The 26,667-nt window shown below is 39.8% G+C and overlaps 3 protein-coding genes across 3 annotated transcripts in view; all 3 read left to right on the forward strand.

The window, feature by feature from the left end:
* The first annotated feature begins 573 nt into the window (after positions 1–573).
* Positions 574–10,736, forward strand: thumpd3 (THUMP domain containing 3). Its single transcript, XM_051415202.1, has 10 exons — positions 574–699; positions 1,078–1,400; positions 1,622–1,699; positions 1,782–2,213; positions 3,456–3,586; positions 5,450–5,519; positions 6,928–7,043; positions 7,156–7,260; positions 7,397–7,520; positions 10,213–10,736. Exons 2-10 carry the CDS (start codon positions 1,143–1,145, stop codon positions 10,402–10,404), a joined length of 1,506 nt encoding a protein of 501 aa, XP_051271162.1. The 5' UTR covers positions 574–699; positions 1,078–1,142; the 3' UTR covers positions 10,405–10,736.
* Positions 10,737–11,582: 846 nt separating this feature from the next.
* LOC127371954 (prostacyclin synthase) lies at positions 11,583–19,524 on the forward strand. Its single transcript, XM_051415203.1, has 10 exons — positions 11,583–11,702; positions 12,348–12,471; positions 13,282–13,457; positions 14,523–14,666; positions 15,128–15,255; positions 15,800–15,981; positions 17,821–17,956; positions 18,323–18,504; positions 18,922–19,073; positions 19,213–19,524. Exons 1-10 carry the CDS (start codon positions 11,635–11,637, stop codon positions 19,361–19,363), a joined length of 1,443 nt encoding a protein of 480 aa, XP_051271163.1. The 5' UTR covers positions 11,583–11,634; the 3' UTR covers positions 19,364–19,524.
* Positions 19,525–20,411: 887 nt separating this feature from the next.
* LOC127371950 (potassium voltage-gated channel subfamily B member 1-like) overlaps positions 20,412–26,667 on the forward strand; it is a 39,469-nt gene continuing 33,213 nt past the window's right edge. Inside the window, exons 1-2 of the mRNA XM_051415197.1 lie at positions 20,412–20,732; positions 21,552–22,220. Coding sequence (XP_051271157.1) covers positions 21,666–22,220 — 555 coding nt within the window. The 5' untranslated portion in view covers positions 20,412–20,732; positions 21,552–21,665. The remainder of the gene's footprint in view (positions 20,733–21,551; positions 22,221–26,667) is intronic.

The raw sequence follows: 26,667 nt of genomic DNA on the forward strand, positions 1-26,667 counted from the left end.
AGTTAACTAGATATCCTGTTTGGCCTTCTGATTTTGAAAATAAAAGTTTTTCAGATTTAAAATATTTTGAATAATTCTATTTAAACATAATGCCCATTAATGAAGATCATATGATCAATGGTACCAGACAGTTGTGAAAAAAACCTATTAGTAAAATAATGCAATATACCCCTCTCTTAACTGTTTGCCTGATTCTTGCAATCTGTAGGTGAATCTATATGTTTTAATGCACTTTGCTCTATTGTAAGTTGCTTTGAATAAAAGTAAAATATGTAATGTAATTTTGACATTGAAAAACATTCAAAATAGAAAGAAAGAAAGAAAGAAAGAAAGAAAGAAAGAAAGAAAGAAAATCACAGACTGTGAATGTGAGTATTTTGACATATAGCTTGTATATGAAACCTCGAGAGTAATTGAGTACATAATAATAGTTGGAGAATAATTGTGCAGACTTTATACAATATCTTCGTCATGTCACAGTTTATCGTTGATTTTAAGGAGTATTTTTGACATTAAATGATTTAGTCAGATTAAATCCCTGCAGATGATGCTTTTAATCTGAAGGACCTCGTCCGGAAGTGTCTCTACAGAGCGGAAACAACATGTCGCCTCGTGTTTGACAGGTTGGTTTGACTCCAGTTAGCAAGTTTAACACAACTGAACCTCATACGACTGTCATCAGCTTCTACAGTTCAACCGGTGGGCTCATCACACAAACACACATCATAATGTGGCAGCGGTTTGATATAAAAGCCGTATCAGCTGCTAACGTTGCCTTGGTTTTAATTCGGAGCAACTTTTTTAGCTCCTCAATGCTAACGTTAGCCGGCTAAGTTACCTGGTAACATTCATTCTCCATTAATAACGTTAAACTGTTTGTTCACAGTGTTCAAATGAACCGGTGCTAACATGGTACATTACGATAACATGATAGTACTCAATGGTTCTTTAAAATACGTTGTTTCTTGTAAATCTGTACTCTTTATACCTGAATATGGCAAAAATATGCAGCATTAACAGTTCTAATGTCTCTCTCTCTCTCTCTCTCTCTCTCTCTCTCTCTCTCTCTCTCTCCAGCTGTAAATGTGAGAGCTGTGACATATCAACCAGTCGTACCACTGTATCTACTATACAAATACAACATGTCCTCCCAGGAAGATGTGGCTGCAGAGCCAGGCCCTGACACAATGGGATCCTCCTCCTCCTCCTCCTCCTCCTCCTCCACTGAGAATGATGCCACCACTGGGGACATCATCACCGTCACCATTGGAGCAACGGTGCCCACAGGGTTTGAGCACACTGCTGCAGAAGAGATCAAAGAGAAAATTGGGGTTGATGCACGTATAAGCAAAGATCGTGGGCGCGTATACTTTCCAATAACCACTGACAAGCTTTTCCAGGTATGAAACTGAAGCGTCTGTGCCTGCCTTGTTCTTCCAACGTGCTTCTGACTTGTATTATGAGCACAGACAACGTTTGCTTTGATGTTGAATGGTGATCACTGTTTATATGGAGGGTTGGAACCCACAGCTTAGTTTCTCCAGGTGTAAAAAGAAAACCTACACCTAAAATGTATCTGTCTGTCTGTCTGTCTGTCCATTTATTGAATTCTCCACTGTAGGTCCATCTCCTGAGGTCTGTGGACAATCTGTTTGTTGTGGTTGAGGAATATGATCATTACCAGTTCAAAGAATCAAAGGTAACTGACCGCCAGCTTCTTTCTGCTGTAGCTGATGTTAGGTCCGTTATCGCCATGGTAATAAACACTGTGTTTTGTACAGGAGGAGACACTGATGGAGCTGCAGCAGCTTGCCTCTAAACTGTCCTGGACCAATGCTTTAGAGGTTTGGAAACTAAATCGCACCCTAAAAAAGAAGAAAGGCTACCGGAAAGGAGGAAACGGCAACAAAGTCAAACCTACCAGCGAGGCCACTGATGCAGCTGCTGCTGACACCGAGCAGCAAGAGCTCCTTCAAGGAGCGTCTGCCGCTGAAAGCCAGACGAAGGCCGAGAGCACGCCCGATGTGGATTCAAGTGCACAGGACTCGGGGGAGGCAGCACCACCCGAGGCCAAACTCATCAAGTTTCGTGTGACGTGCAACAGGGCCGGTGACAAACACAGCTTTTCCTCTAATGAGGCAGCCAGAGATTTTGGTGGAGCCGTGCAAGAATTCTTCCAGTGGAAAGCAGACATGACAAAGTTTGACGTTGAGGTAGGCATTCTTGTTCAGACTGGACTGATGCAAAGTAATGAATACCATTGCACCAGCCAAGGAAAACTCTGGCTGTTCAGATAAATTTGCAAGGCCTATCCTAATGTTTAGTTTAGGGCTTAACAAAAGAACACATGGCAACCCAGTTAATTCATATTTTCCGTGGAGATAAATTGTTCAGATTATGTGACAACTTCTGGAAATAATGTGTATGTTCCTGAGATTCATTTAAAAGGTTTTCACACAGTGATAACAATCTGTGGCCACGTCTCTTAAAGTTAAGTAACTTCACAACTTCACAAAAGTTTGTTCGCAGACTAAATGCAGTTTTTGTGTCTGTTCTTGGTTAGCTGATAGTTGGATGCATGTTTGGATACATGTTGAAATAATTAGTAAATTGCCGTTAATGTGTTTGTGCGTTTCAATTTACTAAAGATAATTCATTAGAACAGAATTACTGCAACTTTAGTGACATATACAACCATACACAGTACAACACATAGTGAAATTTGTCCTCTGCATTTAACCCATCCTTAGTACTAGGAGCAGTAGGCAGCCACTGTACCGCTCCCAGGGACTAACTCCAGATCTAAGCCAGTGTCTTGGTCAAGGACACTGAATGGAGAAATGAACCTAAACTTTTAATGGTGGAGAAACTAGAGCACCTGGATGAAACCCACACAGACACGGGAAGAACGTGCAAACTCCACACAGAAAGGCCCTGCTCGACCCAGGAATCGAACGCAGGACCTGTGAACCTCTGTGCTGCCCATATATTAGGACTGCAACTGTTATTTTCATTATTGATTAACCTGATGTTTAGTTTCTCTCTTAATCGGTGCCTGCAACTATTAGTTTCATTATTGATTAACCTGATGTGTAGTTTCTCTCTTAATCGGTGCCTGCAACTATTATTTTCATTCGGTTATTCATTTATTAAAAGTAAAGAAAGTAGTGAACAATGGCCTTCAGAAGTGATGTCTGATGTCTTTAACCAGTTTGTTGTTTTGTCCTAAACCCAAAGATATTAAATGTAACTACCCAGGTGATTTTTGGCATTGTTGCTTAAAAAAATACCAAAACAATTTATCCAAGTTTAAACAGTTGGTGATTAACTTCTGTCTTATTGTTACAACTCCACAAAGTATAAAAAACGTTTGTGAAGTTGGATTTGTTTGGAGTTGTTTGTGGCTTGATGGTTGATTTCTGCTCATTCATGTGCTGTATGTTCCTGTGCTGTAGGTGTTACTAAACATACACAATGAAGAGGTGATAATCGGCATTGCCCTCACAGAAGAGAGTCTTCACAGGAGAAACATCAGTCACTTTGGACCCACTACTCTGCGGTCGACTTTGTGCTATGGAATGCTCAGGTAATGACGTACATTTTTCAACTGCTCATGTCTGTAAAAGTCAGAGTGGATGTCTGTGTGCAGCGTTAACATGTACATTATGTGCATATACAGACACCCAATGTAGTAAACAACAGAAATGTATCCTACTAGAAATGTATGTACTGTTTTCCTCTTTTCTGCCTCGAATGTGTCAGGTATTTTATATTTATAGACACATTTGAGCTCCTGTATTTGTTTAAGAGCTTTTTGGTGTGTTTTGTTTTGTTGATATTTATTATTTAAAGGTCCAGTGTGTAACATTAGATCCATTGTCAGAAATGGAATATAATATTCATAGGTATGTTTTCATTATTGTATAATCACCTGAAAATAAGAATGTGTTTTTGTTACCTTAGAATGAGACGTTTTTATCTACAGAGGGAGTGGGTCCTGTTCCTTGGACCATTTTGTACCGCCATGTTTCTACAATGGCCTAGAACAGACAAACCAAACACTGGCTCTACATAGGGTCTTTAAGGTTTTCACGACTTTCACGGCCACCATGGTATCTGCTACACACTTGGAAGGCTGAGCTGTATTGCCATCTGCAACCACTAGATGCCACTGTTTGAATATCATAATGACACATGCAATGACATGTGCGATCACCTTGGACAGCTACCACAGTCACAGAGGATGGGCGAGATTTGGTGACAAAAATATTTCCTAGCTGCAACCGAAGACTCACAACTAACAGGAGATTATGTAATTTGCCTACTCCCACTCACACAAATAGACACAGATGAAGACAAAGGTGCACACACACACGAGGACAAAGGACATGCACGCTACATTGTCATCATCAGGAACCTTCTCTTATAATGATAGAATAATGTAGAATAAAAGGATCAACAACAATCTGAACAACAATCGGCCTCACCTGAAAGTAGACATGACTAACTTGATGGTGAGGTAAGCATGCGTGCCCTGACTGAACAAGCATATCCAATATCGTCACACTAGCCAAAGAAAACTCTTCTCTGTTGCGGTAAATCTGCCAGTCACACCTCAGTGTTTATTTTAAGGCGTAACAAAATAGAAAAATAACTGCTCTGCCGAGTAATATTTTCCATGAAGCCAAGCACATAAATATAATAGTAATAATTTGACTACTGAACACAAGGTTTGCGTACAAATTAAATTCCGTATTGTTACTTGTTGTTGTTGTCCTGAGTTGAAATCCTCATCTCAGTTGTAGTAAAAATTCAAAGCAGTTATCAGGTCATGCTGCAGTTCAAATTTCCAAAAGTGAATTATTGTTTATTTACAGGTTTATTCAGTGTAGGATCCAAAGTAAACTTTTATGATTATTTGGTTTCATTCGTCAGTTTGTTTACACTTATCTGGCACTTACACAACCATTAGTTAAACAAAAACATTCGTTGAGCTGAGCGAAGAAATACAAATCAATGCGATGCAGTTCTAACAGCAGTACTATACATATGACTAGGATGAAATTCAAGTATTTCCCAATTAGAGATTCTACTGATTGCAATTTGAATTTAATTCTTAATTAAATAACTGGCAATGTTAAACTGCTGGTACAGTAGTCTGGTAGACTTATAAAATCAGTCCTATAATATTCTAGTTTTAAGACCGCATGACTGAACAATATAAATGTGTGTGATGTTAAATCTGCAGGAGGAGAGTTCAAATTGGTCAAGGTCTAAAGATTTAGAGCAGCAGTCTTATAAGAATGTTTTTACATTTTTCTTGGGTATCAGGGGCATGTAAGGAAAAGAAGAATTGGTGGAAGCTCTGTGTTGACACGTATAAAATGATTATAGTCAAACCTATGATGTTGCATCGGTGTTATATCCATACTCTATTTTCTGTTGACAGGCTGTGTAAACCTCAGGTATCCGATATAATACTTGATCCAATGTGTGGGACTGGAGCTATACCATTGGAGGTAAGACATACCTTGCATACCTAGACCACAATATTATTAAAAAGTGTTGCTGATTATGTGTTTTGCTTAAAAGAAGAAGTGCAAAGAATGAACAGTGTAAGCCCTCTCCAATAACCTTATGATTACACACTAACATCTACCATCTATACATCATTACACTGCACTACTGCCACTGACCTGCCGCAAGTTCACTTCATGAGAAAATTACAGGCTGAAAACGTCTGGTCTCAAATGGTCAGAAAGTACTACCGTATTTTCCGGACTATAAGTCGCTCCGGAGTATAAGTCGCATCAGTCAATAAATGCCTCATGAAGAGGAAAAAAACATATATAAGTCGCACCGGACTATAAGTCGCATTTATTTAGAAATGTATTTCACAAAATCCATGACCAGGAACAGACAGAGACTATGTAACTGGACACATAGAGGCCAAAAAGATTGAGAATTCTACCGGGAATGTTAATGAAGACGAAGGAGTGAAATGAGGTGAGCTGGGCGATATGAAGGCGGCCAATTTACAAAAGATTCACTGAACAAAAATGCTGTGGTACATGAACATTTAGCTAAAAATGTGGAGAATGCAATGCAATCAAGCATTTTGGGCGATGTCTAAGCAAACGCCGGCAGCAGAGCAAATACTCAGGAAGCTACCTTATTTAGAATTTTTTTTTACAGCATCCAAGACCAAGAACAGACATTCAATCAGGAAATGCAAGTTAAACACGTGTTTCGGTTGTCACTGAAGTCCATGCTGTGTCGATCCATCCAATGACTTGCTGGAAAGTTGCATGGCGCATCCTCCTGGTTGCCGTGAAGCTGTGCTCTCCATCCACCATCCACTCCTCCCACAGGCGACGCAAGACTGCCTTAAAGCTCCGGTTCACTGAGATGTTGAGTGGCTGGAGTACTTTGGTTAAGCCTTAAAACATGTTAAATTTCATATATAAGTCGCACCTGACTATAAGTTGCAGGACTAGCCAAACTATGAAAAAAAGTGCAACTTATAGTCCGGAAAATACGGTAATAACATACAGCTTCATTGCATGAGTTTTCAGTAAGAAAGTCTTACTTATGACTCATTCCTTTTATCTGTAATCAGACCTGCTCAGCTTGGATCAAACGTTTGATCACATCTGGCTGCTTCAGAAAGTAAACACACATTTTTTTGAGCCAAATGTGGTTTTTGGATCAGCAGTTTTTTCAGGCGGTTACTGATATCTGATGAATTTTCATCCATCCACAACAATTCTCTTATCCATCTCTTGATTGATACTTTGAACACCTAAATTCTGATCATTATCAGATGGGATCTGCTGAGTGCTTTCAGTGGTTGTGTTGAGGTCACAGTAGGGTTTTAATGATAATAAAACCACAGACTATTAATTGTCTAATGTTTTTCTTCTCCAGGGGGCCATTGAATTTAACAGTTCATTCTACATTGCCGGTGACAACTATGACATGGCCGTTAACCGCACAGTCAATAATATATGTCACATCCAGAAACGGAGGGCAGAAAAGGGCAGGTGAGAAGGTGGACAGCTGAAAATCTCATAAAGATGTTGTTTCAATATGCAATTTTGTGTCGTCGATAATCAGAATAATGATTTGAAATCCCTTTTGGATCCTTTCAAACAGTGCATCTGGATTGCCCATTGACACAGTGCGTTGGGATCTGTGTAATTTACCCGTAAGGACCAGCTCTGTTGACATAATCATCACTGACATGCCCTTTGGGAAGAGGTACAGGGGACAGTGCTGTGCAGCACATGGTTGATTAAAAAACATGTAGAAATGATCATAAGTTGTTGGATTTACTGTATCTTTCAGCACTTTCATTCAACTTTCAAGGTAAAATGTTTCCATTGTTTCCTTGAAGAATGGGCTCTAAGAAGAAGAATTGGGACCTTTACCCATCCTGTCTGAGAGAAATGGCCCGTGTGTGCAGACCAGGCTCCGGAAAGGCTGTCTTGTTGACACAGGACAAGAAATGTTTTTCCAAGGTAACTGTAATACCCATGTAGTTCAGAAACAGGAACTTCCGCTAAGATATTACAGAATATTTCCAGGAAAATAAAACACCATTTCATGAGAACTTTAAAATATATCACAGTGCAAGTCTTGTCTTGCCACTGATTCACAGTAGCTGTTTGCTTAATTCAAATGGTAATCTGGATGTACACTAGCTGGCGGTGCATGCACACAACAGATTGTGTTATTGGGGATAACTGCCTTCCTCAGTAGTCTTATTGTTATAAACAAATAACAAGGGAGAGTGTGAAATGCCACAAAGATGTCTAAGTGGGTGTATCAGGGGCAACGCACTTGATGTTGTCACTAGCTGCATGGTTGTGCCTGGCTGACAATGATGCGGAAAGAAAAAAGGATCAGTTTGGAAACCTGTTTGCCTCTTTTTAGCTCTCCTTTAAGGCTGCATTATTTTGGACAAACATAATTACTCCTCAGACAGTTTTAGAAACATGCCTATTTTTAATTTATGTCGCGTTAACACTCCCAATAGGTGCTGCTTTGAATCACTGACGATATAGATGCAACCTTTTTACCCACACCAAGGTAATAATAATAGCTATTGTGTTACAACATTTGTACTCAATTATAATGAGACGGAAACAGGTAGATGCATTTGTGCTCAGCAAATCATTGTGGTAATTATCATTGACTGCTGTTGGGGGCCCCAATGCAGCTGCAACCTGCACGCCCTCTGATGCTCATGGAGTAAGCGTGTGTTCCTGGTGCAGCAGGACAATAGTACAGTATAAGTATTATGTTCCACTTGAGTACAATTGTATTGGTTTGTATCGCGGCCCTTTCAGCTTTTTCCACACCTCAGTGAGTTTGAGATGGAATCGTGTCGAGGTTAGACTAAATAGTGCATTGTGTATACAAATATACAACCTGTTGCCATGGAAGTCAGTCTAAAAATAACGCTTTTAAATGAAGTTGTTTCTGTTTTGAAGTTCCTAGCCAGCAGTGGCCGTCTTGTAAGCGTCACCCACTGACTCACTATAGTTACTTTTTGACAATCTGTACATCTATGCAATAATTCACATTTCTTTTTGATAACAGAATTTAATTCATGGTTTTATATTTCTGATAAAATAGAAGCCCAGATTATATTATTCGCATTTTATAATTAGTGGACAGAGCCTCTCAGTCTGTGAGGTGAAGCCAAAGCCGAAGTGTCTTAAACCTGCATTCTTTCTAATGGCCAGCAGGGGCCAGATCTATGGGCTACAAATAAGAAATTTGATAACATTCAGAAATGAGCCGACTTCTCACTTGATTTATTAGCTCAGTAAACAGTTTGCTAACGAGTTTATGGTCTCAATATCACGTTTTAAATCTTCTTCCATGCAACATGATGCTCATTTTGTAAATGATGGTACCATTTAGTGTAAATTAGACAATAAAGCAGGGTCTGTTTTAGGGCGTGGTTACCTTGTGATTGACAAGTCATTCTCAGTGAAACTGTCAAACCAGGCAGCGCTGATCAAATATGAATCAAGATTTTGTGACCTCATTGTCTATTTCTAGTATAAAATATTTTCAGAAACATATTTTAATTCAATTTCAATTCAGTTTTATTTGTATAGTGCCAATTCATAACAGAAGTTATCTCAGGACACTTTTCAAATAGAGCAGGTCTGACTTTATAACATTATTTACAGAGACCCAACAGTACCACCATATTTTAATGTATTGTTTATTTGTAAAAGAGGACAAATGAGACCATTGTTTCCTGCTATGAACTTTCTTATCAGAAACTAAACACAGTCAATGAGCACAGCTCCACTTACTTGTAGTACATCATGACTGCTGGCCTGGCGCCAAAAAAATCAACATGGTGATGGTCACAGCGGTGCTTTGAGCCAAATGTAAACCTTCGAGTTAAAGTCAGAGGATTGCAAAAGTCTTTCAAGTCAATTCATCCTCTGGGCACCGTGAAGGTCTGTAAAAAATAAATGGCAATCCATCTAATACAGTAGTTATTTGGACTGATTGACTGACAGGCTATATAAAGTCAGTGGGATGATGGTGTTGCATAAAGGGTAAAAATATATTAATAAAGTGAAGTCATTTGTGATCACATGTTGGGGTCCCTTGTTTAAGACTGATGTATTGATACAGTTGAAACAAAACAATTAATATATAAGTTTCAATTTTTTTTTTAAATCCCCCAGTGCTTTACAAAAGTGTCCCATTCTAAAATTTACTTGTGTTAAGAAAACTTAACTAACTTTTGGACCCCAGAATGAGGTCATAGGTCTCAGTAGTTTAACTATGCCTCAGTCAGTGGTTTTGTATATTAATGTTCTTTTATATCGCAACATGAAAATGCCAGTGTTGTAGGTTGTATTTGCTTCTTCTACAATTCATCAGGTGAGATCATTTGTAAATGCCGGGGTTCTTTTGTGTTTCTGCTGCTCTCCTTAAAGTTTAAACAACCTAATTTGGTCCTTATTCTTTTAAAAGCTTGCGTGGAGAATCAATTCATCTTGAAATAATCTCTAAATAATCTCTCCAGTTAGAGTGGTGCGAATTTAACTCAGCTCAGTCTCTGCATCATGGAAAAAGACTTTCCCCAGCTGTATTTGTCTAACCAGGGGTCTTGTTTTACACAAAACAAATGTCTCATTTGTTAGTTTGCCCTCACGAGATTTATGTCGTCTCCAGGCTATCTCGAGGATGGGAGGACTGTGGAAGAAGCTGCTCACTGTTTGGGTCAATGTCGGCGGTTTACATGCTGGAGTCTACCTCCTCAAGCGGACCGGGGCCGTGTTTGGGCAAACTCCGGAGGATGTCTATGAATCACGAGGAAAGGTTAATACACAGGGGGACGAGAAGGATGACAAGCAGCTCTCCTAATTCACGTCCTGAGTTTAAGTTCTGAATTTGTATTTGAGACCATGTTCGATTAACATTATTTATCTTCTCTTAGTCCAGGTTCTCTGGGCAAGTGAGCCAAGCAGCTTCAAGTGTATCATTTTTGTATTTCTCATTTGTTTTAATGAGACAAATGCCTAACTGGAAAGAGAACAGCTGTTTTCATGTCCACCAGAGCTGTGCTCTCACACTCTGTTTGACTGGCAGTTAACTGTTCAGACACCAGCTTCACTGCAAACCTCAAACCCGCTGTGTCCTCTTAACAGTAACTGCTCATTGCCATGTGTTCTGATTTAATAAAGATTCAAACAAAATGTCAGTTGTACATATTCATCGCAAAATACATTATGTGTGTTGTTTGTCTGTGACAGAATGGGAAGCTGTACTTGATAAAATATATTTTCTATATTTTGAGGAATATTGTATAATATTCGACCTGCTGGAAAGGAAAGCTGCATGAGTGTGCTTTGATGTTGTGAGCCATCACTCAGGTACAATAGGGCTGTTGTTTCCTTCAGTTCCTTAACATTGGATGTGCTGGCCTGAGCACTCATCAGGTGGGGCCACAGAATCTAATATCAACTCATATTAACTAGAAAAGGAAGTCTGTGCTTCTGTGTGTGTGTGTGTGTGACTCAGAGTGAGAGTAATATGTGTGCGTGAACATTTGCAGGCACAGCACTAGGGTATTCCCAACAGGGAAAACCGTATAATTGTTTAGAGGAAACAACAAAGACATATGCAGTAAATGATTAAGTTAATGTGATGTATATTGAATTTGGGTCTTAATTAACTACAGGTGACAAATAGAGTTATTCTATTTTAACTTGAATTTAACAACTTTTTTATATAATTTGAAGGAAAATAATAGTGCGGGTACTGTTCTCACCGTCTGACATTTCCTTACTTAATTCTAATAATACAACTTATTGCCTCGTTGCCTCTAGTAATTGGGGAAGCTGAACAGCCCGTAAAGCCTACAGTAATGGGAACTGAACTTTTCCCCCTCCCTCCCCTGTAAATCGAGGTTATTGGGTCACAGTTTACTCATAATGATTTGCAAAAATGTCGTATTAAGTAAAGAAACAAAGGATTGTTTAGATGTGGTGAAAGATGACACGGTGACGTAAGTGGGTTAGGAGAGCTCATAAAAACCCACGTGAGCGCGGAGGTTGCGGCACTGATTCCGCGGAGCGAAGAAGTAAACACGAGATGATCTGGACAATTTTCCTGCTCGTCCAAGCTGTCCTGTTTTATTTCATTCTCACACACAGATCGAGGTAAGTTACTGTTTGATTCACTTGTATTGTCTCATATATGAATACTGTAATATTTGCTTAGAATAAGGAAACATTGTTCTTTTTCACTCTTTTCACACTGAAACTGGTTTATTTGCACATCCCTCAGTTCTAATGTAAATCGTGGCTGGTTGAAAATCCACTTGTTGCTACTTCTAGGGCATCAATAAGAATAACACTGTGGTCGTAATAATAATAAAGGAGTCAAGTTTTATTACCGCAAGCAAACACATGTATTTAGTCAGTTTAGAGGGTTGTTCCCAATCCAGTCTCAGGAATGTGGTTGAGCAGTGTTAAATATAGAAGTCTACCTATAAGGATTTTGTTACTGGTTTTAGTTTTCCTTTCAGACAATTAAAAATGATGACAGAGGTTCTGTGATGTAATTCTAACTAATCCCTGTTATTTTTGTGTTGACCTTTACGTCTATAACAATAATCTCATGATGAAAGGTTGGTCATACAAGCACAGTTTGTACATTGTGTATATAGATGGAAGGTGGAGGACCAAATACTTTAATGCCAGTAGGATAAAGTGCCAAACAGGCAAAGGAGCAACTATTTGAATTACAAAAAAATCAGTAAGCACCTGTTTATATATATATACATTTGTTTTTGTATTTTTTAGATCCAAGAGTGAACCACCTCTAGACAAAGGAGTTATTCCATGGTTAGGCCATGCACTTGAATTTGGAAAAGATGCTTCCAAGTTCTTGAATCGAATGAAGCTGAAACATGGCAACATTTTCACAGTGAGTAGAAGATAAAGATGATGTACATCTGACACACCGCTCTTTAGATACTTAAATGATAATTTTTCCAACAACCTTTAAGAGTTTATTTTCCATATTAGCAAGTCTTAAAACTGCTTAGGGGAAAAAAAGGAAATTTAAACATTTACAATTCAATGATAACTGGCCTCCCTCTGCTGAAGAAGATGATGTGATACAATCGAAAAGTTGTAGTTAATTAATAGACCTCGAGGTGAGATTATTTTGCAAACTACTGTTTCCAAAGTAAAGAATTAACTTTATTATGCAATGCAGTTTTACTGAATGCTTGAAAGTCAGGTCTAAAGCTAAATTTAGGGTGATTGCAACAGTAAAAAAGAGACGCCCTGTTTGTAATGTGTAATAAAGGGCTGTGAATTGTACATCAGAGTTTTGTTATCATCTAATAAAATCTTATCTACCTGTCCAAATGTTACTGCAGACGCACACCTCAGTGATTTAGGAATATGTTCATATTCATGTAACAGCATGTTACAGATACCATCGTGCAACATAAATTTACATCAGGACATACAATGATTTTCAGTTATCCTGAAACAAAATACAAAGTTTCATATTTTTGAGTTGGACTAACAATTCCAAAAATACTGCATCAGAAAACAAAATAGAATTTGCTTAGTATCAAGGTAGTTCAGATAAAAGTGACAATAATTCCAACAATGTATTGTGATATGAGATATTATACACATTTGGTGGTTATTACTGTGTTCATTGCGAAGTTAAATACTCATAACATTACAGCATTTTAACTGTTGCACTGATGATGTATAGGTGCGTGCTGCTGGGCGTTACGTGACAGTGCTGCTGGATCCACACTCATACGACGCAGTCATCAATGACTCGGACTCCCTGGACTTTACTCGCTATGCACAGGTGCTCATGGAGAGGATCTTCAACCTGCGGCTCCCACATCACCAGCCGGCTAAAGCAAAAGCAATGATGAAAAAGTAAAGACATAACTACTTCATAATCCAAACTGAAAGCTTGTGCTGTATATTTTCATTTTCATTTTAGATGAATGTTGAAGCAAAATTTGTTTGTGGAAATTTACCTACTTAAGTCTCATGAATAGTATCAGTGGATATTTCTGTAGAATGCTCTTCCCATTTTAGGAAATCTATATTTAGGACTTCTCGTTTTGTCACTGTGCGCAGTCGTCATCTACACAGAATTTGTTTATTGTGTAGAACTGAAAGTATCTTAGTCTCACCACCTCCAAGAAATCAGGGTAAACCCACACACTAGATAGATGCAATCTTTTTATTTTATGGTTTAAAATAATGATGTTGCGGGCACACTGCCTCATTCAGGGTTGCAGTTATATGAGTGTGCAGCTTTCCCTTTCCCAAATTTGTTAAATAATAAAACGTAAGGGGCACCAGCTCTATCAGGTGAGCTACCTAAGTTCCAAGGCTAAGTCCTTGCTGCAGCATTCAGGAGTTAGAGTCCGACCTGTGGCCTTTTGCTGCGTGTCATCCCCACCTCTCTCACCCTTTCTTGTCTATCTTCAGTTGTCCTTTCAATAAAGGCAAAAGGCCTCCCAAAGAAATATAAAAAATATATATATAAAACTTTAAAGTTATACAGCAATCAGCCATAACATTATGATCATTGACAGGTGAAGTAAATAACACTGGTTATCTGGTTATCATGGCACTTGTCAGTGGGTGGGATATATTAGGCAGCAGGTGAACATTTTGTATTCAAAGTTAATGTGTTAGAAGCAGGAAAAATGGGCAGCGTGAGGTCTTTGACAAGGGCCAAATTGTGATGGCTAGACGACTGGGTCAGAGTGTCTCCATAACTGCAGCTCTTGTGGCTGATCGGTGAATTACCTCAAGGAAAATAGGTAGGGCAACTAAGTAAACAGGTAGCTTTAAAAATGTATGTATGGCACTGAGTAATTGCACTGCTTCCACAACACCATCAACCAGTGTGACACGATGTATGGAATTCCCTTCTGCAGTGCAGCAATTTTCTTCCCTCACTGTTACGACCTTTTGTGTCAACAGGCATTTCCTGGGAATGAATTTTGGTTCCCTTAACAGCGCCATGGGCAAACACCTGCAAGCCTTGCTGAAAGCTGAGATGCCTCAGAACCAGAAAGACTGGAAGGAGGAGGGACTGTTCAACTTCTCTTACAGCTTACTTTTCAAGTAAGAGAGCCCATCCACACACATACACACCCACACACACACGCAATGTCAAAATAAGTATGCGCTCAGGTCAAACGTCTTTAGCTAAACAGTTTATACACTTGTCAATCCTGAGATTCTCTGTTTGTAAACACAGCCAGAAAAATGGCTGTGTGACACAAATGTTGGAGGTCCCCTTTCCGGCTGAACATTTTTGTAAGAGCGGATGTGACTCAAAATGTCTTTCATCATACAAAGCATCAGATATTATTCAGATCTGGAATGTGAAACCGTGTATATGTTATGTAGCATTTACTGGGACAATATGACATCCACCACGAGGAGTGGAAAAATACCAGTTGAAAGGGGATGCTTTCAAATAGAAAACCTGTGTGGACTGGTTATCTTGCCATCAACACGGTGCCATATCAACTGAAAAGTCTTGCACATTCCCACACATTGTATCTCGTCTTTCTATGCAGGGCGGGGTACCTGACGCTGTTCGGAGGAGAGCAGAACAACAACGGCACAGATCCCTCAAGTGTCTACGAGGAGTACAAGAAGTTTGATGGTCTCTTAACCAAAATGGCAAGAGGCACGCTAAAGCCAGGTAATGACGCTGGAAACTTTGTGCCTACCGGTCAGATCAGTCAGATTAGATTCATCGGTTGATCAGTGATCTGAAAGCACTGTGATGAAATGAATGAAAATCAGTTATGATGTTCATTTGGTGTAGATACAGATCACAAGTGTCTCTAGCCATGAGTCACGAGAAGGTGTTGCTTGTGTCGTCACTGTTTACAATTGTACTGGCATGGTTTGACATCATCGCTGGATGTGCCATCAAAATTTGTTTTGTGGTTGCCATGACAAGTTTCACTTACTCAGTTGATTACATAGCGCCTAGGAGCCTTTTCATGTTTTTGTAGACTTTTCACAATTCACAATTCATCATCATCATCATTGTCAGTCCTGTACAGACTATGATCTCACATATCACAAATAATGCTCCTCTCCCACCTCTTGTACACAGTAATTTGTGTTTATGTATTTGGCATTTCCTTCATTGACATTCTGATCGAAGTGAACTGTTTGTTTATGTTCTGTCAGTGACTCACTCGTCACTTACTCTGCTATGTTTATCTGTGTAACAGAGGAGAAGAGGACAGCCCAGAGTGTTCGCCAGAGACTGTGGGAGCTTTTGGCTCCAGCAGGTCTGACTGAAGACTCGGGGTCAAGTCCTTGGCTTCATGCCTACAGATGTCTCCTGCAAGAGGAAGGGGCTGATAAGGAGACGCAGAAGAAGGCCATACTGATGCAACTGTGGGCCACACAGGTGAGTCAGACAACAAAACAAGAAAGGCATTGTGTGTGTGTGTGTGTGTGTGTGTGTGTGTGTGTGTGTGTGTGTGTGTGTGTGTGTGTGTGTGTGTGTGTGTGTAAAACAAGAATTTCAGTTGGTGATCACCTCGAGAGATTAGGCAAGTGGCCTGCTCAGACAGATGAACTTGATGTCACTGGGTCTCTCTGAGGTTGTTTTTGTCCCGTGTGTCTCCAAGGAGACTTGAATTCAAGGAGGCCAGGATAGAGATTAAGAGGTGCGTTAGCAGCAGTACTCTTATTCAGCACATGAGTGTGCTGTTCACCTCTGCTTTCACAGCAGCTATTCTACCTTTGAGTTGGATAGCCATGAAAGTTCTTCAGGGATATAAGATAGAAGATTGTAATGGAGTGTCAGTCTTGAGACTACTTTTTAATGCTGTCAGACTTCAGAAAGCTGAAAGACTATTTATTGTGTCAAGATAAAAGACATGGCAACTTTATCGACATTTTTCTGTCTCTACGGTCTTTCTGTGTAAATAATTTATATAAAAAGTGAAAGATTGTTTTAGATTGGTTTGTTGTATGGTTATCATATGTATGTACGTATGGAGTGTACATACCTGCAAAAATATAGTTATTTGTACTTTTTTTAAGTATATTTTTGGGGCTTTTTATTGCCTTTATTATAGGGACAGCTGAAGATAGACAGGAAAGGGGGGCAGAGAGCGTGGATGACACGCAGGTCGGATTCGAACCTTGGGCCGCTGCAGCAAGGACGCAGCCTCAGGTTATTTCTACATTTACGAGAGGAAAGGTCGTAGTTTTAATCTTGAATGGGATTTGAGCTTGTATTGACTTCCTCTTTACTTCTTATTTATATATAACTGGACTTGGTATTGACAGTTTTTCCTACAGCCCTGCTGGAAGGGTTTATTGCATCAGAGATATTTACTTCAACATTTGCCTTTACCCGCAGGCTGCTTACTCATCATTTTTTGCACTCGTCACAATAGTTTTTTTTCATTTGATTACAAGCTTTGAATCACAAATTTTAGTCGTCTCTGAGTCACAATTTAACATCCCTGGAAAACTTAAGTGAGAGAAATTAACATGTATTTGCATGATGTACTTGGACAAACAGAGGATTTGTGAAACACTTAATGACAAACAGTACTTTAATCACAGTCAGTGTAGTATTATTAAGTACAAACATTACAGTAAAGTATTTTCTTTTGTCTAAGGAAGGTTTCCCACAGTCAGGGCTGTAATACATCTGCCAAGCGTTTGGATAATGTCATGTTCTTGTGACGCATGTTTTAATGAGTACACAAGTACTATCATCAGCAGTGTCCTAAGAGGCAATTTTGTGGTTATTTATTCACTGTTGTATTTCCACAGTGTTCACTATTTTATGTGTCTAATCCCGCCAGACAGCACTGTGGTTTGCTGTAAAACTAAATAGCTTCAATGTCCTGCCCTTGGATGCAGGCAGATGGTGGGGGACCTCAGGTTTCCAATGGCTTTCCTTTTTAAGTAAACCATTACCGCGCTGCGTTTTGCCAGTAGTGAGACAATCCAGAGCTCCTCTCTTCCCAGGCACATGAAAGGACATCGTTTCTTTTTTTATTTTGTCAGCACTAAAGATTCATCAGGCTTTTTTTATATTGAATTGAACTTAACTCTAATTGAAATGTGTGCTTTGTTGCAAATCTGATATATTTGCATACTATAGATGTCACGTGATGTTCTTATTTGCTGTTATCAAATAACCACCTGCGCTGTAACTATGCAACGCCAGAGTGAGAGAGACAACCTTATCATTGTCGTAATGTGAGTCTTTGTTTGTTTCCAGGGTAATGTTGGTCCTGCTGCATTTTGGCTCTTGGGCTACTTGTTGACAAATCATGAGGCTCTGGCAGCGGTGAAGAGGGAGATGGAAACCTCGGAGACGTCTCTGTTGAACGGACCTGTGAACACCCCTGTGTTTGGTGAGGGCTTGATTCCAGCTTGTGTAAACATTTGTGAGACATTTATTGGTAGGAGGTTGTTCCTATTGTCAGCAAGATGAGCAAGTCTGGACTCACTTTATGTTGTCAGAATGCAAAAAACAATGAAATGTGAAAAAATAGAAATGTTGTGCATATATAGTACACAAAATCACAAATTAGTGCAAAAGAAAACTTATTCACTCAAGAAATTAGGAGTTCACAAATCCAAATAGACATGGTGCACAGGACGAAATAGCCCAAATGAGTTACAAAAATTAATAAAAAGGTAAAGAAATACTGACATTTTTGAGTAAAAATGCTGCTGCTTTTTCACTTATATGAACATTTCTTTTTTGCCCTTTTCAGATAGCGCCTTGGAGGAGGCACTTAGACTCACTGCTGCCCCCTTCATTACCAGAGAGGTGGTGCAGGAAAAGACCCTCCACATGGCTGATGGCCAAGAGTACCTGCTAAGGAAAGGAGACAGGGTGTGTTTGTTCCCCTTTAACAGCCCTCAAATGGACCCTGAGATTCACCAAGAGCCACAGGTTTGTTGTTCTGTCTTGTTAAAGCGACATCTTTCCAGCTCCCCACCTTTATTCGCTCTATTGAAACCTTCCTGTGCTGCCAACGGGAACAGTAGTAATTGTCTTTGGAACTAGTTAGAGGTAGACTTAAATGTAATTAGTGTAACTGTTATGTAAGGTGGAATCAACGCCCACACAAAGCTGGCTCTGTGTTACCCAGTGAGAGGTCAAACCCAGAGCTGTGGACCACTGAGGGATTAGCCGAGCACAACTAATAGGCGTGGGAAGGACATTACAGTTAGGAAGCATTCAAAAAAGCAGCAGAATTTAGACAAACATACAGTAAACTGTGTCATCAAGCTACTTTTCATAGATAAGTCTGTAATTTCTAATAATGCTTGCATCTAATATATCTTTAAAAATGTGTTTACTTTTCAGAAATTCAAGTACGATCGTTTCCTGAATGAAGATGGATCAGCGAAGAGAGTCTTTTATAAAGGAGGGAGACGGCTGAAATATTACACCATGCCATGGGGCGCAGGGACCAATGGCTGTGTGGGAAAGCAGTTTGCCATCAATACCATCAGACAGTAAGTGTCCTAGAATTAGTGCACCATATAACTTTGCAATCGGTTTAGATCTCAAAATGTTCCATGTTGGAAATTTTTGTTACCTTTAGTTTCTGCTTGAATGTTCTAACTTTATGTTTGATCTGCGTTTACTCTTTAGGTTTGTCTACATGGTGCTGGCTAACTACGATTTGGAGTTGTCTGACCCAAATGCTCAGATACCGGAGATAAATGCCAGTCGTTATGGATTTGGGATGCTGCAACCAGAGGGGGACTTGCTTGTCCGATTTAAACCTAGGAATACACACTAGGGCTTAATAAAAAGCAAAACACATGTGGTTTAATGTACATTTCAACACATACCCATTGTTTATAGTGTCAATATGCCATTTGTACTTTTATTTTCTATATTTATATAATACAGTATGTAATTATTTTGTTATTTATCAATAAATGTAAATAATACATTGTGTATGATCTTGTGTTTCTTTCAGTTTTTGGATAAAATTATTGGTTCAAGTCCACTACAGTCATGTATGTTTGTGCTGCCCCCAGATTCTTATTCTGTGATTAAACTGAAATAAGACATTGAAATGTGAGTAGGTGTATCTTTTAGGAGCTTTGGAGCCTGGCTCTGAATGTTAAATAGTGAGCACGAGTGTAATGAGGGGACTGCCTGTACTGTAAACAGAGCCGGCCACACATCTGTCACACTGACACATGCCTGCTGTTTGCAGAGTGAAGCTGAGTGGAAAGTTTAGATTTATATGTGGTGTGTGGAAAGCAACTGATCATTTGCTAGCAGCAGCAGATCCACCATAGACCGAAGACTGTAAGGTACAGTGAAGGTTTGTGAAGGAGCAACAAAGAACATGCTCTTATTTCTACTCACATTATAGGATTTATGTCACTGTTTAAGCCATTATGTGTTCCCTTAAAGAGGCATACAAAGTTGGTAAGGCACAATTATGGACAAAATCTGATCCCAGTAAATGTGGTTTAATTGTGAGTCCTGAGTGTTGAGACCCTTTCTGTGGATCAATGAGTGACTTTCCCACTGAACCCTACTGTGTCATGTAACCTTTAGTTGTATCTTGAATGTGTGGTACTTTTTAAATTTCCTATGGATATATGGCGAGTTAAGTGGCCTTAAAAAAAAATCTAAAATATTTACTAAAATCCTCTAGAATTAAAGTTTGCAGTGTATTCCTATAAGACTGTTTGCTGGCTTATAACGCTGCTATATACGAATACTGCTAGATACAATATAGATGCACTGAACTGTGCCTCGCTGGCTCTGTGAGGGTTAAACTCGCTCAGGCTGCAGCCGCTGGAGGTGCCTGAGTAAAATCAGCCCCTGCAGGATCCCGTTCACAGTTGCAGGCTCCAGCCAGCAAGCACTCTCACTGTGAGCAGGTAGAGGAGAGGAGGTACCGAGAGTCTCCAGAGTCTCTACTTGTTGATTCGCCCCAGGAGGGGTGGATAGGGCAGACTGGGCATGGTGACGGTCTGTGTGAAAGTGTTGTATTTTTCAGCATATCGCTACGTGGCTCATGATGCCTCCATCAGCTTCCAGCAGATCGCAGGAGACCTGGACGGACATAAGAAGTTTTAACGCGTTCACTCTTGAAATGTTGCTGCTGTCCGTCCATGAGATGAATCGGGATATAAGGAAGACACGTGTGTATATTTCTTTTATTGTGTTTGAATCTATTTTTGGACTCCGATTTCATTTTTACTGGCAGTGGGATTATTGTAACCCACTTGGTTTCACTTTTTATGCCCTGTCTTTATTTAGCGTATAGCTGGCCATCATATTACAATATTTACTAGTTTGACTGCCAGCACTTGTAGGTACAGTATATTTATGGATTTCCCATAAATGCAGTTGCATGACTCAGATATGCGCAAAAGAATGTAGAAATTATAACATGTTGATAAAATAATGAAATCAACTTTATATATTGGTTATTTTTTAAACTCTACGTGGGGAAACACGACACTGCAACTGACTGTGCAGGCTGGTCTTAGGGGGATGATATAATGTGTTATGGGCTCTTAATCAAAGTTGATAATCGGTGTTAGTATTAGTCCAGCTTAATATCTCTCCAGAGAACAGTTCGGCAGCACATTTACAACTAAGGCTTCCTTTGAGTCGGGACTGATCGCTGTCCCACCCCGGGCTGACACGTTTCAGTACCGGGGTCCGCGGACAGCGACAGACGCCGGTCCCCAGAGTGACAGAGGGGCGTTTCAGCACCGGACAGCGCTCACAAGTGGAGTCCAGTTTATCATTGGCCCGGCTCTCCAACCCCCACCGCCACCCTTGTCAGCAAGAAAAGCGGCTGTGCCTGTTAAAGCTGATTAAAATATCTATTTGGTTCTCTGATGAGTGGATAAACCACCTGACATTGCTACTGTAGGACACCGGCACTGGCCGCTCAAACAGCGGCTAAATATTAATAAATATTATTCTTTATTTTTCTTTTTTTATTACAGCCACAAGAAGAAGCGAGGAGGGAGCCTGATGCGGTCATCTACAGGACCATGTCTTCTTAATCTACCTGACTGTATCTTCCAGTCTTTCCAAGTGACCGTGTGACTTCAGTGAAGATGAGCAAAGCGGGGTCCCGGTCGGGCACCTCGCTGCCACCGGACACGATGGACATCATCCGCAGCAAGACCCACACCCGCCGGGTAAGACTCAACGTCGGGGGCCTCCTCCACGAAGTCCTGTGGAGGACACTGGACAGGCTGCCCCGCACAAGACTGGGCAAGCTGAAAGACTGCAACACCCATGACTCTCTCATGGAGATATGCGACGACTACAGCTTGGATAACAACGAGTACTTTTTCGACAGACACCCCGGCGCCTTCACCTCCATCCTGAACTTCTACCGCACCGGGAAGTTGCACATGATGGAGGAGATGTGCGCCCTCTCGTTTAGTCAAGAGCTGGACTTCTGGGGCATCGACGAGATCTACCTGGAGTCCTGCTGCCAGGCCAGGTATCACCAGAAGAAGGAGCAGATGAACGAGGAGCTCAAAAGAGAGGCCGAGAACATGAGGGATAGGGAAGGAGAGGAGTTTACAACCACATGTTGTTCCGAGAAGAGAAGGAAACTCTGGGACCTCTTGGAGAAGCCGAGCTCTTCGTTTGCTGCTAAGGTAGGCTCCAGCTCAGCTTTTCTTATTGCTAGGCTGTAGGGCAGAGCTGGTGAAAGTAGTAGGTAACCTCAGAGAGGACTGGCATACAGCCAACAGGCCTATATAACTTAAGTTTTAAATAAGGATTTCTCCATCAAGAAGAAAAGGGAGCGTTCCTGAGATGTTGGTCCTAATTATTAGGGTTTAAATTTAGAAAACAGTTGAAGACAAAACAAGAAAATGGCGAGTATGAAGAGTTTAACATCCAGAGGCAAGCATCTCTCCTTGAGACTGGCTTGATCTGATGACTGACTTTCTTTTAACCTGAACCAGTGCTTTTAATCTGTTACCTTCAGCAGCTGGAGTACAGGAAGGAGAGAGAGGGAGAGAGAGAGAGAGAGAGAGAGAGAGAGAGAGAGAGAGAGAGAGATGTTGTACATCAAAGCTGTCTGCAAAGTTTTGCTTATTCATCAGTGTGTATTGAATTGTATAACTTTGTTACTCAGCTTAAATCAATAATCTTTACTAAGTCTACTTTCCCGAGAAGAAAAGGTTGAAGTTTTTATGGGGAGTCAATTAAAACCTTCTTTTTGTTTTGTGCATGACAACCTTTATTGTCTCCCTTTATTGGTTTCAGTCAGATACTTGTTCCCAAGCCAGTATTGTCTGGAAGCTGGTCTCTTGGTAATTATTAAATGTTTGTTTTTCATTGGCAACACCAGAGAGGATGAAAGGAGTCACACTTTATTGTTAGAGTTTAATTCATGTCAGGATGGCAAGAAACTTTACTGCACAAAGTATATATTTTTAGACCATCCCCAACCAGATGTTGCCCTTTTCAGTCATTCTACATTTATCTGAGAGACTGAAAAAGGAAAAGAAAAGTCAAACAAATGATGTGCTACACTTCCAGTGAACGTCTTTTATTTTCAGATGCAATTTGGAATATTTTCACAGTGTTTGCTGGTGTATCAGTTCAAAATGCCCAAAGATGTCACATTTCTGTACACAAAAAAATGTGAGGAAGGCGCAAGACCTCCAGTCGATTTCATGGTTGGATCATTAGTCAAAGAAATTCCAAACACCTCCTTGAACGGGGGTCTTACATAATGTATTTAGCTCATCCATTGAAAGAACCATCTCCATCTCTGACCTTGAATTACAGAAGCCCTAATTATTTTTCTTAATCATTCAATCACCTTGCCTAAAGCAGTGCCTTTCAACCTGTTGGGGCATAGAGCCACTGCAGGAGTGGCATGGTGACCTGGGCAAAGATACATATGTAGTGAAACATAGGTTAAAGGAATGTGATTTATGTAAATATTATTTTTGGGAACCTGTAATCTGTGGTGATTTTACCCCAATCAAAACATAATTTCAGGCGGTGCCCTTTAAAAATCAAGTAATTTTAAAAATATTGAAGTATGATAATTGCTTATCATACTCTAATCTGGCTCACTACACTCTACATTTACATTGTTTTTAATTGATTGATTTTGATTAAACTGGGTTTTTGAATCTAATAACTTGACAATGGGGTTCCTCAAGGGTCTATTCTGGGTCCCCTTTTATAAATGTGTAAAAAAAACACCATTATCCAATCCAGACTAATTTTCATGCAGATGACAAGATTCTGTGTACACCAGCAATCAGTAGGCAATGTCCTGATGTTCTTCATGCATTTATCATGAACCCTTTGTTTTTAATGTTAGATGAAAAGTGTTTGCTTCACACAAACAAACACTGCTGCTATTCCTCTTAATACTTGATATGGTCTACAGACTTGATACGGAGACAAATACAACATCCATTAATGTGAGAGACGCAACAGTAATGAAGATTGGCCTCTTTACCTGAAAATACATTTCTATTCTTCTCCCTATTGGGCTTTCTTCTGAAAACTTTCACTATAACTCTTACCTTTCTTTGCTTGTAAAAGCAATAAAATACTATCTACCACTTCACAGAGCTGGCTAGCTTTCTGTATAACAGTGGTACATGTTGGACACAAAGAAACCACTTTGCAGTATTATCCAACTAATGAATGGAAATAATTACACAGGCTTTTAAGGATATTATTTTATGGTATTATATTTTAATGCATGGTTTAAAAATGTTTAATTGCTGACTTCTGTCATCTGTCATCTTTCATTTAGTTTTCTGGTTTCTTTTCAACACAAACCTGATTTCAGTGAGACTATATGAGGAAACATATTTTTAAATCTGAATATTTACTAAACTCTGTTGCTGTTCAGTGCTCACATGACTAGAAATTACGAAATAAAGGTCAGGAGTATGAATTGAAGCGTATATTAATAATTTTATAAATGTAAAAATGTTTACTTGTTACTTATTAATTCATAATAGGCTTATGACATGGCCCATTGTACAACTATTAATTAATAATTGGCTCCATTTTGCATTTGTGCAATATTTTGGAAAAATATTAAACATCAGTTTAAAAATATCTTAATAAGCACAACTTCCACCTCATGAAGTGCCTCTAGGTTCTTAACATACATTACTGTACACTTTAGCATTAGCTAATTTCTCCTCCACTGTGTCATTCAGTTTCAATTTCTTAACACAATCAAACATAGAAACACAATTTATTTATTTCTCTGTGGTACTAGCATGAAATCTCTTGTCCTCAGCTAAACACATGAGTACATGCTGTACAGTGTGTACAATTAAGGGGCCCAGAAACTTTTGAATGAATGAAAGGGTAGGGAAGCAGGCGTCATTTCCTCATGGTTTAGTTTCCATAGGAGACAGAGGGCAGTAAAAAATGTCATATTGAGGTTAAATGGCACCCATTAAATGCAGTCTTGTTTCTGAGGCTTAATTGAAGAGTTGTATCGGTGAAATAGCTTGTTCCCAAACACATATTCCACCTCATTTATTTTTCAGTGCTGATGAAATTTTAATTGCACATTAATAACGCTTGACTTAATGCCGGAGAGAAAAGGTGTGATCCAGAATATCTATAGCTCCAAATGTCACCTCATTCTAGACCTTTTGGAGTTATAACCTCTCCAAAAATACACATAGGCACCAGCACTTGCTCTGGACAAGCCATTTTTCATGTCAAAGCAGTACTGAAGGACACCATGGGTGCAGCCAGTCTGTCTTTCTTCTCGGGAGTGTTGAGGTGTTACTGAATAGTTTTAGGCCCACTTGGGTCTGCATTTCCACAACGGGTATGCCCACTAAATTATTTAGCATAACAATACGGACCCCTGGAAACAGGAAAAACTTGCAGGTAATCATTTCATCAATAAAAGATAAGCTCTTGTTGAAGAGAATGTGCTGAATGCCCATTTCATAATTTTTAGCCTGGCCCAGTGGGGAGAAAGAGTTTAGTGGGTTGGGAATGAAACCAGCCTATGTAACGCAGCATGTCTCAGCATGTGTCTGTTGCTCAAATCTCCCAAAGGTGCAGTTAAGTCTCAGAGGGATCACAGTCGCCCTATAAATCACACTCCCAGGGGTTTGGCATTAGAACTACCATTGCTGTAAAGTCTTAAGGTGGCCTTATTTAAATGGCCTAAAAACCTGTTTCCTATCTATTATATAGGATATACAGAAACACACAATTCCTACCAGTTAGAACAGTTTTAGTTATTTCACGATTTCTGTCACCATTGTTCTCACTGGTTTTGAAAGTAGCGGGGCTCTGTTGGTTAAAGGTGATGTCATGTGTTTCCATGCACCACTCTGGATTTTGCAAATATTGAATCAGGTGATGACAGTTCTGTGGTTGGTAGCTTATGTTGTCAGGCCACTACTAGGCTACTACTATCAATCAAATCTGATCTGTTACCTATTTAGTCACAAATACGTTTCAAGTAAACATGTGAGTTAAAGGCACACTATGCAAGATTTTTACCTTAATATAACAGCTTCAAAGTCATTTTGATTGTAAACAAACTCGTAGTACAGCGAATCATCCAGATAGCAAAGCTGGAGAGGGACGCCGCTGGCAGAACCAGCAATGCAAGTCTGAAAGGTGGCGTCCCGCCAAATCTTGCGAGAATCACAAATTGCTTTAAGGCACAACGTCACATACATCAGCGACATAAGAAGCAGCCTCAATGGAAGACACTAGCAGGCATTCACTCAGATGTTACCTGGTCAGTAGACATCTTCGGAGTCTATCTTTGCCTGTTCGATGTCCGACCCTTCCATCCTACTTAACATGTACCGGTATACAGGGGGGAGGGGATCAGGCTGTGAGTGCAGAGACGCAGAGCCGTATATAGAGACGGCTCTGGTGAGTGGTATTTACAACAGTTAACGTTAAATACAAGTACTCCGCAGCAACTCTAGGGGTAGCTGTTTGACAAAACCGGAAAACTGCATAGTATGCCTTTAAAACATACCTTCATACATACCTCACACAGCCAAGGCATCAATAATATAGATCAAAACATTGTTTTACAGTTAAGTTGGTATTAATGAGTCAGAA

The sequence above is a fragment of the Dicentrarchus labrax genome, unplaced genomic scaffold, assembly GCF_905237075.1.
Source record: "Dicentrarchus labrax unplaced genomic scaffold, dlabrax2021, whole genome shotgun sequence".
Taxonomy (NCBI): Eukaryota; Metazoa; Chordata; class Actinopteri; family Moronidae; genus Dicentrarchus; species Dicentrarchus labrax.